The following is a 15,422-nucleotide window of genomic DNA, read 5'->3' on the forward strand; positions in this document are numbered from 1 at the left end:
GTCAAACCCAGGCACAAAGGAAGACCTGGGGCCGCAAGCCTGCAAAGCAGAATACCAAGGCCTCATCATGAAGAGGCATCTCCCCTCACCAAGGTGGGGGGAAGACTTCTGGGGTACTCAGAAGTCTAGCAAAGGTTGATTCAGGACAAATAAACTCTCTCCACAGTCTCTCTAGGATACAAGCTAAAGTTTTGAGAGTTTCCACCATCTCTTTTTTTTAGAGATCGAACGTTCCCAGAGATCCAGGGAAAAAGCAATCCCTGTTGCACGCATTAGACCGATTATTGGCACAAGGGGTAATCGTACAGATTCCTAAACAAGAGCAGGGTTTGGGGTTTTACTCAAACCTATTTACGGTACCAAAGCCAAATGGGGGTATCAGACCAATTCTAGATCTACGGAATCTAAATCAGTTCCTGAAGATCCGCTCCTTTCGCATGGAGTCGATCAGATCAGTTGTTGCCATCCTACAAGGAGGAGAACTTTTGGCATCTATAGACATCAGAGATGCATATCTGCATATCCCTATATTTCCTCCTCACCAGAAGTTTCTGCGATTCGAAGTAAAACACAGGCATTTTCAGTTTGTAGCCTTGCCCTTCGGGCTAGCTACAGCACCTCGGGTATTCACAAAGGTACTAGCCCCACCTCTAGCAAGGTTAAGGGCACAGGGCATAACTGTCTTGGCTTACCTAGACGATCTATTGTTAATAGACCAGTCGGTGGCCGCTTGAAGCAGGATGCAGCCATTACAAGCAGTTACCTGGAGAATCTGGGTTGGATTCTCAACCTGAAGAAATCCTCCTTAAAGCCATTAAAGAGGCTGGAGTATCTGGGCCTGATCATAGTCACAGCCCAGAAAATGGTGTTTTTGCCTCCCGCAAAGATCAGCTCCATACAGGAGCTGATGCGGATGGTCAGGTCAAAGAGAAATCCCTCAATACGTCTTTGCATGAGGTTATTAGGAAAGATGGTAGCTTCATTCAAAGCAGTCCCCTATGCCCAATTCCATTCGAGACTGTTTCAAAACAGTATCCTGTCTGCTTGGAACAAGACGATTCCACTGGACCCTCCACTGCTATCTTTACTATCTCTGCATACCATGACCTTCTGGGCCATGCTGGTGCCCTTCGGAACCTGCTGAAGGGAAATTCCTTCAGACCAATTGTTTGAAAAGTAGTCACGACAGATGCCAGCCTTTCAGGCTGGGGAGCAGTGCTAGAGAAGATGACTGTCCAGGGACAGTGGTCAAGAACCGAAAGAGCCTTGCCCATAAACATCCTGGAGATTCTGGCAGTGTATCTGGCTCTGAGAACCTGGACTTCCAGGTTAAAGAATTGTCCTGTCAGGATCCAATCGGACAATGCCACGGCCGTGGCATATATCAATCATCAAGGGGGCACCAAGAGTTTCTCAGCTCAGAGAGAGGTGAACCAGATTATAACTTGGGCAGAAAAGAATGTCCCATGCCTATCGGCAGTTTTCATTCTGGGAGTAGAGAATTGGCAGGCGGACTACTTAAGTTGCCAGCAATTGTCCCCGGGGGAATGGTCTCTTCATCCCCAGATTTTTCATGCGATTTGCCAAAGATGGGGGACTCCGGACATAGACCTTCTAGCGTCCAGGTTCAACACGACGCTAGTCAATTTTGTGTCCAGAACAAGGGACCCACTCGCATACGGAACAGATGCGTTGGTGACCCCATGGGATCAGTTTTCTCTGATCTATGCATTTCCTCCAATTCAGTTGCTACCTCGACTTCTTTGCAGGATCAGACTGGAAGGAAAGTCGGTAATACTGGTAGAACCAGCATGGCCCAGAAGGTCATGGTATGCAGAGATAGTAAAGATGGCAGTGGAGGGTCCATGGCTCCTCCCACTAAGGCCAGACCTGCTAGCACAGGGGCCGATATTCCATCCTACTTTACGAACGCTAAGTTTAACGGCCTGGCTATTGAGACCCACATTCTGAAGAAGCGTGGGCTTTCCAGGGCAGTTATTTCTACTTTAATGCTAGGAAGCCAGCTTCTAGAGCTATATATTATAGAGTCTGGAAAGCTTATGTTTCCTGGTGTGAATCCAAAGGTTGGCACCCTTGAAGATATATTATAGGCAGACTTCTTGCCTTACTAGAAGTGGGCGTAGAGATGAAGTTGGCCCTGAGTACTATTAAGGGCCAAGTTTCAGCCTTATCAATTTTATTTTAAAGACCACTTGCTATGCATTCTTTAGTCTGGGGTTTCATGCAAGGAGTGAGGCGTATTAATCCGCTAGTTAAATCACCCTTAAGCCTTTGGGACTTGAATTTAGTTTTGTCGGTGTTACAGAAACCGCCATTTGAACCATTACAGCATAGTCCTTTAGTCCTTCTGACTAGGAAGCTGATATTTTTGGTTGCTATATCCTCAGCAAGGAAAGTTTCAGAATTGGCTGCTCTTTCCTGTAAAGAGCCATATTTGTCTATTCATGAGGACAGAGTGGTGTTACGCCCTCGTCCAGGCTTTTTGCCAAAAGTGGTTTCAGGCTTTCATCTGAATGAAGATATTGTCCTGCCATTGTTTTTTCCAAAACCATGTTCCAAAGAAGAAAGGTCACTACATTGTCTTGATGTGGTGAGAGCAGTGAAGATCTATTTAAAGAAAACTGCTCAGATTCGTAAGACTGATGTATTATTTATTCTGCCAGAGGGTCCTAAAAAAGGACAGGCAGAGTCAAGATCCACTGTGGCTAAGTGGATTCGGCAAGTTATAATTCAAACTTATGATTTAAAGGGAAAGATTCCCCCTTTTCAAGTTAAGGCGCACTCTACCAGAGCGGTTGGTGCTTCTTGGGCAGTGTGTCACCAGGCCTACATGTCTCAGATCTGCAAGGCCGCGACTTGGTCTTCGGTCCATACATTTACAAAATTTTATCAAGTAGATGTAAGGTGGAATGAGGATATCGCGTTTGGGCGCAGTGTGCTGCAGGCAGCAGTATAATTCCTCAAGCACTGGGGGTGCCCTACAGGTTGTGTCTCCCTCCCCTCAAGTAGCATTGCTATGGAACATCCCACCAAGTAATTACTTGAGGCTCTGTGTCCTATGATGTACGATAAAGAAAATAGGATTTTTAAAACGGCTTACCTGTAAAATCCTTTTCTTGGAGTACATCATAGGACACAGAGCTCCTGCCCCTCTGTTTTATGGGGTGAGATTATATTGCTTATATTGCTTGGCTACAAAAACTGAGGACTCCTGGAAGGAGGAGGGGTTATATAGGGGAGTCAACTTCCTGTCTTGGTTATACCAGTGTTAACACCTGAAGGTAGGCCCATAACCCACCAAGTAATTACTTGAGGCTCTGTGTCCTATGATATACTCCAAGAAAAGGATTTTACACGTAAGCTGTTTTAAAAATCCTATTTTTTCCTCCCCCATGTGCCCCTTTCCCTGATCTCTCTGTCAAAATCTATGGCATAACTATTAAACCCATTCCCGCATGCCAAGGTCCTACGTGTAGTCCTTGACTCTGACCTCTCCTTTAAGCCCCACGTCCAATCACTGTCCAAATCTTGCCACCTCAACTTCCGCAACATCTCCTCCAAAATATACCCCTTTCTAACCAATGACACAGAGCTCTTCACTCCCTGGTCATCTCTCACCTCGACTAATGCAGCTCCCTTCTCATTGTCTTACCTAGAAATAGTCTATCCCCCCCTTCAATCCATCATAAATCCACCTTGCCAACCGCTCAGTATCTGCTACTACTTTGTCAAATTCAAAATACTGACAACTACTTACAAAGCCATCCAGAACTTTGCCCCCAGCTACATCACTAGCCTAGTCTCAAAATACCAACCTAATCATTCTCTTCGTTCCTCTGAAGACCTCCTGCTCTCTAGCTCCCTCGTCACCCCCTCCCATGCTCGCCTCCAGGACTTCCAGAGCCTCTCCAATCCTATGGAACTCGTTATCCCAATCTGTCTGATTATTTCCTACTCTATTAGCTTTTAGATGATGCCTGAAAACCCTCCTCTTCAGAAAAGCCCATCCTACCCACACCTAACAACAGTATGTCTATTTTCTCCATCAGTGCAGGGTTTAGGAGTGCGTTGCGCTCAGAATGCAGGGCTCAGGAGCGTTGCGCTCAGGATGCAGGGATTTGGGTGGGATATGAAGTGTGGTAGAGGACACTGTTATTGGGGTGGGCACTGCTACGGGTATGGCCCTGCCCATAGCAGTGCCCACTGCCCCTTCACGATCCCCCCCCCACACACACACACACACACACACACACACACACGTGTCCTCTTCCTCAGCTTCCTTCCCATAGCATCTCTCCTGTGCACACAGGAGACCGAGAGGCAGCACAGTTCTGGACAGGGGGCGGGAGCAAGAGCTGGCAGAGTGAGTTTTCATATTAACATGCTGGTGATTGGTTGCTTAGGACCTAGCAACCAGTCACCTGCGGGTTAACTTGGCCAGCTCCTGCTCCCGCCTTCCGTCCTGAGCTGTGCTGCCTCTCGCTCTCCGCTGTACACTGATAACAGCGGCGGAGGAGGCTGGGGGCGGAGAGAGGGGGACCGAAGGCGCAGTAGCGGGGTCGGCGGCGCAGACCCGTTCCCGATCTACCTGTCACCTACCTGCAGTCAACAGGTAGCCTGCAATTGACAGGTTGCTGACCCTGGTCCTAGATCATCCCCTGGTAAAAGTAATTCCTGAGGCCTGCACGCTCTTCTCACATCTTCCCTAAATGTCTAAACTATAATGCATTTTCAGAAAAATATTGGGAAAATGCTTGACAGTCACAGATGCCCACTTTCTCAAGTATTGTGATGCTACTGTTTTGTTTAAAAGAATAATTCCAGGCATAGGCATGTTTTATACATGGGTACATTGGTCCAACTTGGTTGATGCCGCTGGAAATCACTCAAGTAGTTATTTTTGTAAAGCTGTGCATTGAGTGCAAATAATTCTTAGTATGGTGCCCCAGCTGAATGACTGACCTTCCTGTGCTCATACTGCAAAATAGCCACTCAGTGCAGGAACCAAAAGCAAGTGGAGATCACTGAAGTAGCAGGGTTTACTTCAGTGGTTTGCAGCTTCCAGTGGCATTGGCTAGGTATGTCATATACATAGTTACATTGGTTCAAGATGGACCAATGCAACTATGTATAAGACGTTGGTGCCTGAAATTATTGTTTAAATGCTAGAAATGATTTAAAAGGTTTTTTTTCTTTTTTTTATATTGTCTTTTTGTGTTAGGCTCCGGAAAATTCATCTGTGAAAAGAAATGCTAACACAAAGAATAAGAAGAAATCTGTAAACAAGGGATTTCATAATATTGTAGAAGAGTTAAATAATATCACCCCACAGAGTTTATTAAAGAAAATAATACAAAATGGTAAGTGATTTTAATTTCATATTAAAGTTTTAGTTACTCTTGAAGGTAAATCGCAGTGTTAATTTTGGCAGCAAATTTTGTTTTAGGACTAAAATGGCATTTTTGGTTTTAGTCCCATTTTAGTCTTCCGCAAGTGTTTTAGATTTAGTCGACTAAATCTCTAGTACGTTTTAGTCTACTAAAATCGAATGGGTTTAGTTACATTGTAATGCATTATTTAAGCATTTCTCTACAATTTCCAAACTCCTTATATACTGGAGTGAAAAATCGAATATGTTATCATTTATGTTAAGGTTTGAACGTGACACAGATTTAGTCAATATAAGGTCTTTAAGGTAAACCAAGTTTCGTTACAAGAATATTGCTTTTTTGACAGAAGTGTAACGTTGAAAATAAAAACTGTTTGCGTGAGGATGCCACCATGCAGTGCACATTTACGTGAACTTGTCTGCTTTAAGAAAATATATAATATGTTTATGTGGGGGGGTGTTTTATGTAATCTTCAGACCTAAATCAATATTTTAAGCATGGGTGCAAAAACTCTGAGGATGAAAATGTGTTTGTACTTTTTTTTTTTTTTGTTTTTTTTTTTTTTTTTTCCCTGACGAAAATAATGACAAATGTTTTAGTTGACGAAATAAATACTGGTAAATCGGCAAAATATGGTTTTATGTTGCAGGCAGACTTCCCCCTTCCTGATCATTTTTCATTCTTTGAGAAGCTCAGTGCAACAAATACTTACAGGATTTGTCATTGTATGCTTCTGTTTTTCCAGAGTAAGGCGATTTTACGGCCGCAATTTTGACACGGTTTTGTGCAATTTCAGGGAATGCCTGTGTGAACTTGAGGTCTATGGACCTCAACTCGCATCAAAGTTGGACCAAAGTAGTACAGGGACTACTTTGAAGTCGCACAGATATGAATGGTACTCATTGAAAATCAGGGGGTATGACTTGTCATGCGACTTTGCAATCCCACAATAAAAATAAAACTTTTCAGCGGGAGTTTAATAAGACACGTGGGCACTCATTAAGATTATAAGAAGAGGTTTAACCTTAAACTGCATAGAGGGTTCTTTACTGTAATGGCCCGTACACCCGATCAGACTTTTTGACAACAAACATGCAAATGAGCTGTTTTGGAGCAACATCCGACATCGGACAAACGTTTTCTGTTTCCATCGGACTTTTGTTGGCTGTGCGAACGCACAAACTTTCTGGCAACAAAAGTCTGATGGAGCTAAGTCCGATCGTGTGTACACAAAACCATCGGACTTTTGTACAAACTACAGTACGCAGCCGCGAGAATGTTTCCAATGGTTCTCGGTGACAGGGTACTGTACATCTCGCTTTGGCTGCAATAGGAAAAACACATTTTCCTACTGCGGCGGGCGCGAGAGGGAATTCCCCTCTGGGCGAATTCCAGGCCCTTTGGTCTGGTATGGGTTTTAAGGGGAACCCCCATGCCGAAAAAACGGTGTGGGGGCCCCCCAAAATCCATACCAGACCCTTATCCGAGCATGCAGCCCGGCCGGTCAGGAAAGGGGGTGGGGATGAGTGAGCGCCCCCCCTCCTGAACTGTACCAGGCCGCATGCGCTCAACATGGGTAGTGGGTACTTTGGGGGAGGGGGGAGCCCTGCGGCCCCCCCACCCCAAAGCACCTTTTCCCCGTGTTGATGAGGACAAGGGCCTCTTCCTGACAACCCTGGCCGTTGGTTGTCAGGGTCTGTGGGTGAGGGGCTTATCGGAATCCGGGAGCCCCCTTTATTAAGGGGGCCCCCAGATCCTGGCCCCCCACCCTATGTGAATGAGTATGGGGTACATCGTACCCCTACCCATTCACCTAGGGAAAAAAGTGTCAATAAAAAAAAACACACTACACAGGTTTTTAAAGTAATTAATTAGGCAACTCTGGGGTCTTCTTCCGACTTCGGGGGTCTTCTTCCGACTTCGGGGGTCTTCTTCCGACTTCGGGGGTCTTCTTCCGACTTCGCTACTCTCTCCGGCCTCTTCTCCTGGTGTCCGGTTCTTCTCCCGCTCTCCGGCCTCTTCTCCCGGAGTTTGACCTCTTCTGCCGGTGTTAGACCTCTTCTCCTGGTGTCCGGTTCTTCTGCCGGCTCCTCCGCTATCTTCTACTGCTCTTCTGCTAGCGGTGGCCCGGACTAATGCATCGTCGTCTTCTCTCTTCTCTTCTTCCGATGTTGACACGACGCTCTCTTCCGCTGTAATGGATTATCTCCAAGGTTGTAATAGGGGCGTCAAGTTTGTTACGATATGTTTCAGTTAGGGTTGGAATGTCAATGTCGGCTAAATATGCTGTCAGGTCCTCCTTACTGTAATCTGCCCTAAATGTGTAAAGGGATTTGTAAAATTCTGCAAAACAGCAATTGATCCCGTCTGGGGTGTGAATCAGCTATCCCGAGGGCTCCCTGATATGTGAGATGCTCATCCCTCCCGCCTGTTCCCTAGAGAGCCAGGCCAACAGCCGGCCCGACCATTCTCCCTGCTCAAAGATCCGTTGGGACTGTGCTAACATTTTCTTCTGGGTAAGAGATGACTAAGCAGGTTATGCGCCTTCGTACTTAAGTTGTAAATGTGAATAATGTATGGGGTCTCGAGCATGAACAAAAAGTACCTCAGCGCTAATCGCCTCCCTCTCAGCCTTTTATCAAGTCTGCCCTACGTTCCCTGTGAACTCTGGCGATGATGGTCTGGTAATGTCCCCTCGTCGTGGCCTTGAAGGCATCCCACACAACTGTGGGGTCCGCCGAGCCTCCATTTAACGCGCAGTAGTCAGTCAACTCAGTTTTGAATTGAGTGTCCACAGCAGTGTCTGAAATCCAAAATCTAGAGAGCCTCCATAGCTTGTCAACTGAGCCCAGGGAGAGGTCCAATGACAACAGCAAGGGTGCATGATCTGAAATTCCCCTAGGCAATATTTGTATGTCTGTGACCCTTGGGAGGACCGAGCTCCCAGCAAAGACCAGGTCTATGCGGGAGAATGTTCTATGGGAGGCCGAATGACGTGTAAATGCCCGGGCCTGGGGGTGTCTCCACCTCCAAACATCTGTCAGGCCGTAGGTATCTGCCCATTCAGCCAACCCAGGGCAATGATGTCCCGCAGTCGTCAGTCTGTCAAGATCCAGGTCAGGAACCAAATTGAAATCACCCAGAATGATAGTGTTGTCAGAGGCAAACTCGGCCATCTTGCTGGTGATTTGATTGAGCACCAGCAGGGAAGCCGGAGTGGGTAAATATAAGCCCACAATGGTCCACGTTAGAGAGTACATCTTAGCATGAATCATAACATTCCGACCTTCAAGGTCCAGGGCCAAATCCAAGAGCTGGAAAGGAAGAGACTTCAGTACCAGAATAGTAACACCCCTGGAAAAACTGGAGTGCGTGGAGTGGTAGTGGTAGCCCACCTATGGCTTTTTAAGGGCTAGAACCCTACTCCCTGTGAGGTGCGTTTCTTGGAGCACACATATATGTGGGTTATAAGCTTTGAGGAATTGGAACACCAGGGAGCGCTTGACCGGGGAATTTAACCCCCTGGTGTTCCATGAGATGATATTAAGGGAGGACATGGGTTCTAGGGATGATAAGAATATTAGGATCAGTATAGATCACGGCTCCCGAATTGGACCTCCGGACCCAAAACGGACTTATCTGGAAACAATACAATGCTGATAAATCAATTATTTTAGTGCAATTATAGAACAAAACCAAACTAAAAAGTTATAAGAGCCCAATAACTGAAGTAAAATAAACTGGCCCCGTTAGGGGAACTTACCCCACCCGACCACCCAAACTGAGGCGGGTTTTCATCCCAAACTGATTCAGCTCGCCGGCTGCAACAGGGGGTCGGTGGAAGAGGCGAGCTTAGCCCCCCAAAACTACCTAGGGGGGGCAAGCAGCCGTTCAAGCAGCTTTCCAAGTGTGAGATTTCCGCTGTTTTTAATATAACAATCTGTGAAGGACTAAGAGTCAAAAGGAGGAAGGTAAAACGTATTGCATCCCCACAGTGAAGTCGATCCAGCAAAAGGAGAACACACATAGTATGAATTCTAGTGCTCCATTAGCGGTTTACCGCCCTGTACTTCTCTGCATTTGCCTGTATTGTTGGATTTTACTTTAATAAAGATGTCCTTATCCCGGAGTGTGGCTCTCCAGGATTTCTTCTTGTCTCATTGCAACCCAGCAAAGCCAGCACCTGGAACCAGTTCTCACTAGGGTGGTGTCATTCCAGAACAAGAGTGTTTGTGAGCTGCATCTCTCTCTTTTCCTGCTCCATGAAGGGAACAACCAAGTATAGAGGAACGTCATATCACAACAGTCTCCTGACCATGTCCTTTGGCAGGGGCGCTAACTTAGATGTCACCGATAAGGGTAGTTAACTACCACTATCAACTCCGCACACACCATGGGTGTAAACTGGGCACAACAGGTGCAACAAAGATAGATCAGCCATGGGGTAATTTGTGTGGTAACCCAGACCTGGGCCCAGGTCAATTTGAGCAAACATTGAAAGGGGTCATGCGGCACATACCGGTTAGTCGATCAGCGGATCTGTGGTAGCGAGTCCAGCCAGGTAGAAGCCTCTCTAGGTGTGCTAAAGAATCGGGTTGTCTCGCCATCCTGGACTCTTAGGCGGGCAGGGAAGAGTACACTGTAGCGGATGTTGCGTGTTCTCAATGCCGCTTTGACTTGATTGAAAGATTTCCTGAGCTTCTGGGTCTCCACCGAGTAGTCAGGGAAAATCATCAAATTAGCATTTTGGTATCGGAGGTCCCCAACATTTCTAGAGGCGCGGAGGACTTCGTCTCTGTCCCTGAAGTTGAGGAGATGGAGAATGAAGGTGCAAGGGGGGGATCCAGGAGGTCCTGGTTTAGGCAGTATACGGTGTGCCCTCTCAACCGTGTAGTGAGGCGACCAACGGGCCTCAGGTAGGAGGTCATGTAACATACCCTCTATGAAGGAGGTAGGATTGTTCCCTTCTGCTTCTTCAGGTAGACCGACAATACGGAGGTCATTGCGCCAATTTCTATTCTCTGCATCTTCGGCTCTGTACTCCAGGGCCTTTACTTTGGTTTGAAGGGTGCGGAGTGCTGCTCTGTGTTCCGCCATTGTGTCTTCATTAGTACTCAATCTTTGCTCAGTCTCTGTGACTCGCGACCTAATTTTGTCTATATCTTGGCGGATTAGACCCATATCCAACTGAACAGCCTCAATTTTTGTTGTTAGCGTAGATTGGCAAGTGGCAATGGCTGCCATGACGTCCGCCAGCCAGAGGGGTTGGGACTCATCCGGTTCCATGAGGCTCATCTGTGAGGCTCTATGGGCACTTCGAGTGGTGCGAACCTCCGCACAGGGGTAGGTGGGCGTCTGAGGGGAATCTGGCTGTGGTGGAAAAGTCAATCTTTTGCCCCCCTTTGCTGTACTTTGCACTGGAGTTCCCGCGCCTCATTCAGATGTCTGGTGCCCTTCTCTTGGCAATAACCTGTAAGCAGGTGGGGGAGCTTGTCAATGGGGTCAGGGGTAGTCGGGTAGAATGTCCAGTGTAGAGTGTGCCCCCAAGGCAGTCTTCCCCCTCACCTGCGACCTCTGGAGTACAGTAGCTGTCCTCTTCAGGCGTCCAAGGGCCTGCAGGGGTGTTCAGTCAAGCCCCAGCCTGTCTCACCCAGGATGTCTGGGCTGGGGGTGCTCCAAGCCTTCTCCCACTTCTCAGCCAGTGCCCTCCAGCCCTCTCAGGACACCACCTTCCGGGCTGAGGGCATGGGTTACATCCAGGCTGGTCCAGAAGCTGTGGGCCGTCAGGAAAGGCCGTGGCTGCGGCCTAGTAGCTCAGGAGGATTTGTCCCGGGTTCGGCCTATAGCCACTCAAGACCGGATCTCCCTGCTTCCGTCTTCGGCCTGTGTTAGTTGGGGAGCCTCACTCTGCAGAGCGGGTCGCACAAGGGTCCTCCGTCCCGTGCCGGGGCCCGCCAGGAAAGGCCGCGGCTGCGGCCTAGCCGCACGAGGTAGGCCGGGAGACGTCCGGGCGGGACGCTGATCGCGGCCCCAGAATAGAAATCACACTCCCCCACAGCAGTCGGCAAGTCTAGGCACTCTCCTGGTCAGCGGGGGTGAATTTTCTGGGGTTTTTAAGTCGCACTGGATCTGGTTTAAGATTGCAGAAAGCGGAGCTCTCTAAAAAGCAGCTGCTCACAGCGCCATCTTGGCCACGCCCCCCTGCAAAACATTTTTAAGTCAAGCATATGATATGACAAGTTATCACATTTTAAGCCGCTTGGGTGTTTTTCTGAAGACCAGGGATGACAGATATTTGTGAACAAATTAAGATAAGTAGAGTACACATAGCTGAAATTATGGACACTTGAGCTTTAAGCTCTGTGTGTTAGACAGCCAGCTCTAGTGAGGAAATCAAATATCTTGAGGTTAGCCTAATGGTACATCTCGGGTGTTCAAAATAATGCACACAGTCATTCTTAAGAAGGTGGATAAACATCAACGTGACCTAAGGCATCAGTGAGTGTTGTTGCCCCTGTAAACAAGCTTCTGTTTGATGTGTAGGAGAGTAGTGCCAGTTAACTGCAAAATGTGAAAATGGGCGAAAGAAAGGGGTGTAAGTCCCAGGGGGAGGTCACAGGGCACTGGCTCAAAGGTGCTTGGTTGAAATGAGCAAGACATGGAGCGTGGGGCATAGAGTCATCCTTGGTGTGAGTGTAAAAGGAAGAATATTACCTCACACGAGTGAGTCCTCCGACATCGAATCTGATCGCAGTCAGTGTTGGTAGGTCTGTGGCTATTTTCTTGGAAGCAGGTAAAGATGTCCGGGTGAGTTAAGAAGCTGTGTGTGATTCGGGGAATATTCTCAATCTCCTTGTCGGTGGATCGCATCCTCTGTCACAGGTGGCAGTTCATGGCTGGAGTGGGACCCGCATCTGTAGGCCTCCAGGCGGTCCCTTCTCGCAGAGGGTGAGGGTGGAGAGCCTGGGCTGCGCTGGTAAAGGTCGCGGCGTGATGAACCATGGACCAGAGAGCCATGGTTCTGAGGGGGAATAGAATGCGTACCAGTCCGGAAGCTCAATATGTGAGAGATCGAGCTGTTCACAAAAGCCTTGTAGGTCTTCCGGTGTGCGGAGCAAAGCAGAGCGACTCCTGGCGGATGCTGATAATCCAAAGGGGAACGGTATTGAATGTTCCGGGCGTGAAGGGCGTCCAATAGAGGGCGCATAGCTCTTCTGTTTTGTAGAGTTATCTGGGACAAGTTCGGGAATAGTTTCACTTCAGTGCCATTGTGGAGGATTCGCCCCCTTTGCCTTGCTTTGCGAAGTATTTCCTCTTTGAGTGGAAAGTTAACCACACAGCATATTACATCTCTGGCTCATTCTCACGGGGTTGGGGACGCAGAGCGCGATGGGCCCTTTCCATTTCAATAGAAGAGTCTGCAGGGCAATCGATTAAGTCATTAAATATTGTGCAGATGGTCTGCTGCAGTGATTTCAGGTCAGTGCTCTCAAGGCCCCTCTGTACTCTAATGTTATGCCCCTGGCCTCGGTTGTCGAGGTCTTCAGCATGTCTGTGCAAGTCAAATAGTTGGGAGAGCTGAGAGTCATAGGTGGTTTGCACCTGACGAATGGCGGCCGCATGGATCTGGGTGGTTTGTTTCACATCATCAATGCGGTGGGCTACTGCCTGAATGTCCGATTTTAAGTCTGCAGTTGCGGCTGTGACAGTGTTCTTGATGTCTGAGGCCACTTTCTCGAGATTGAACAAGCTAGGGTGCTGCGTCCGCCCATTACTGGGGGCTGTTCCTCCCGTCATCTGTCTGCAAGACTCCAATCTAGGCGAGATCGGGGTCTGGGCCTGTAAAGCCACGTGTGCGGATAGACGCTGGGTCCGGTATAGTCCCGGGATGTTTCTGCTCAGTTGTGTACCTGAATCCATGGCTGCGTGGGATGCAGAGGAGCTCTGGGTGGATCGGCTCATGATGGTTCTGAGGGGTAGGCTCTCCTTAAGGCAAGATTCGGTCCCTGGGTCGCAGGAGCTATCAACTTATGCTGCCATCTCGGTCCCCGTCCAGGCCACGCCCCCCCCTTATTATATCTTTTTAAGTGACAACACTTAAATGACACTACAATGTAAAATAGTGAGTGTATGGCTTGTATAACAGTGTAAATTTGCTGTGCCCTCAAAATAACTCAACACACAGCCATTAATGTCTAAACCACTGGCAACAAAAGTGAGTACACCCCTAAGCAAAATTGTCCAAATTGGGCCCAATTAGCCATTTTCCCTCCCTGGTGTCATGTGACTCGTTAGTATTACAAGATCTCAGGTGTGATGGGGACCAGGTGTGTTAAATTTGGTGTTAACGCTCCCACTCTCTCATACTGGTCTCTGGAAGTTCAACATGGCACCTCATGGCAAAGAACTCTGAGGATCTGAAAAAAAGAATTGTTGCTCTGCCTAAAGATGGCCTAGACCAGTGATGGTGAACCTTGGCACCCCAGATGTTTTGGAATTACGTTTCCCATGATGCTCAACTACATGCAGAGTGCAAGGGCATCGTGGTAAATGTAGTTCCAAAACATCTGGGGTGCCAAGGTTCGCCAACACTGACCATACGCCGCACACTGCATCAAATTGGTCTGCATGGCTGTCATCCCAGAAGGAAGCCTCTTCTAAAGATGACGCACAAGAAAGCTTGCAAACAGTTTGCTGAAGACAAGCAGACTAAGAACGTGGATTACTGAAACCATGTCCTGTGGTCTGATGAGACCACGATAAACTTATTTGGTTCAGATGGTGTCAAGCGTGTGTGGCGGCAACCAGGTGAGGAGTACAGACAAGAGTGTCTTGCCTACAGTTAAGCATGGTGGTGGGAGTGTCATGGTCTGGGGCTGCATGAGCTACAGTTCATTGAGGGAACCGTGAATGCCAACATGTACTATGACATACTGGAGCAGAGCATGATCCCCTCCCTTCGTAGACTCGGCCGCAGGGCAGTATTACAACATAATGACCCCAAACACACCTCCCAGATGACCACTGCCTTGCTAAAGAAGTTGGGGGTAAAGGTGATGGACTGGCCAAGCATGTCTCCAGATCTAAATCCTATTGAACATCCGTGGGGCATCCTCAAATGGCAGGTGGAGGAGTGCAAGGTCTCTAACATCCACCAGCTCCGTGATGTCATCATGGAGGAGTGGAAGAGGACTCCAGTGGCAACCTGTGATGAGGGTTAAAGCAGTTCTGGAAAATAATGGTGGCAACACAAAATATTGACACTTTGGCCCAATTTGAGGTGTACTCACTTTTGTTGCCAGCGGTTTGGACATTAATGGCTGTGTGTTGAGTTATTTTGATGGGACAGCAAATTTACACTGTTATACAAGCTGTACACTCACTGCTTTACATTGTAGCAAAGTGTCAGTTCTTCAGTGTTGTCACATGAAAAGATATAATAAAATATTTACAAAAATGTGAGGGGTGTACTCACTCTTGTGAGATACTGTAACTATGTACAAGGGCTCCCTAAACGCTCTTAATGGAAGGCTATGCCATTTTGGCTTTCCCTGTTCCCAGAACCAGATCCAATCCCTAAAGTGTTTCTGGCTGTTAAATCTGACACTGCCCCACTAGGGGTAATTGGGGACACCCTTAAGGCTTTCTTGAGGGGACAAATTATTAAACCGATATCCACTATAAAATCCAAAACCGTCATGGCTAACCACACCTCAGCCACGAGAGATAAATGGCTGGAGGCCCAAAACCATGTTCAGTAATTTCTCTCCTACTACAGCAAAGAACAAACACTTTTTTTAATCACCAGAAATAGAGGAAGGGGAAATACGGGGCCCATACTGGCAATGTTGACAATAACAGAACAGGCGTCATCCCACTTTGATGTCATCACAAACACACAGGGAACAGTTAGTCCTGTTGAAATAATACGAGTATTTTGCCAATTTTAGCTCCAAGGTCTCGCCATCCCGAGCTGCTATACTATATTTTTTAGCTGTTTGTCCACTTCCT

At 47.7% G+C, this 15,422-nt stretch overlaps 1 protein-coding gene across 3 annotated transcripts in view; it reads left to right on the forward strand.

Moving 5' to 3' along the window:
* Positions 1–15,422, forward strand: part of CENPT (centromere protein T) — a 595,880-nt gene that overhangs the window by 197,555 nt on the left and 382,903 nt on the right. For all 3 annotated transcript variants that reach the window (XM_073605031.1, XM_073605032.1, XM_073605030.1), the window contains one exon: positions 5,243–5,381. In XM_073605031.1, the coding sequence (XP_073461132.1) occupies positions 5,243–5,381 (139 nt within the window). The remainder of the gene's footprint in view (positions 1–5,242; positions 5,382–15,422) is intronic.

The sequence above is a fragment of the Aquarana catesbeiana genome, linkage group LG11 (genome assembly GCF_042186555.1).
Source record: "Aquarana catesbeiana isolate 2022-GZ linkage group LG11, ASM4218655v1, whole genome shotgun sequence".
In the NCBI taxonomy this organism is placed as follows: Eukaryota; Metazoa; Chordata; class Amphibia; order Anura; family Ranidae; genus Aquarana; species Aquarana catesbeiana.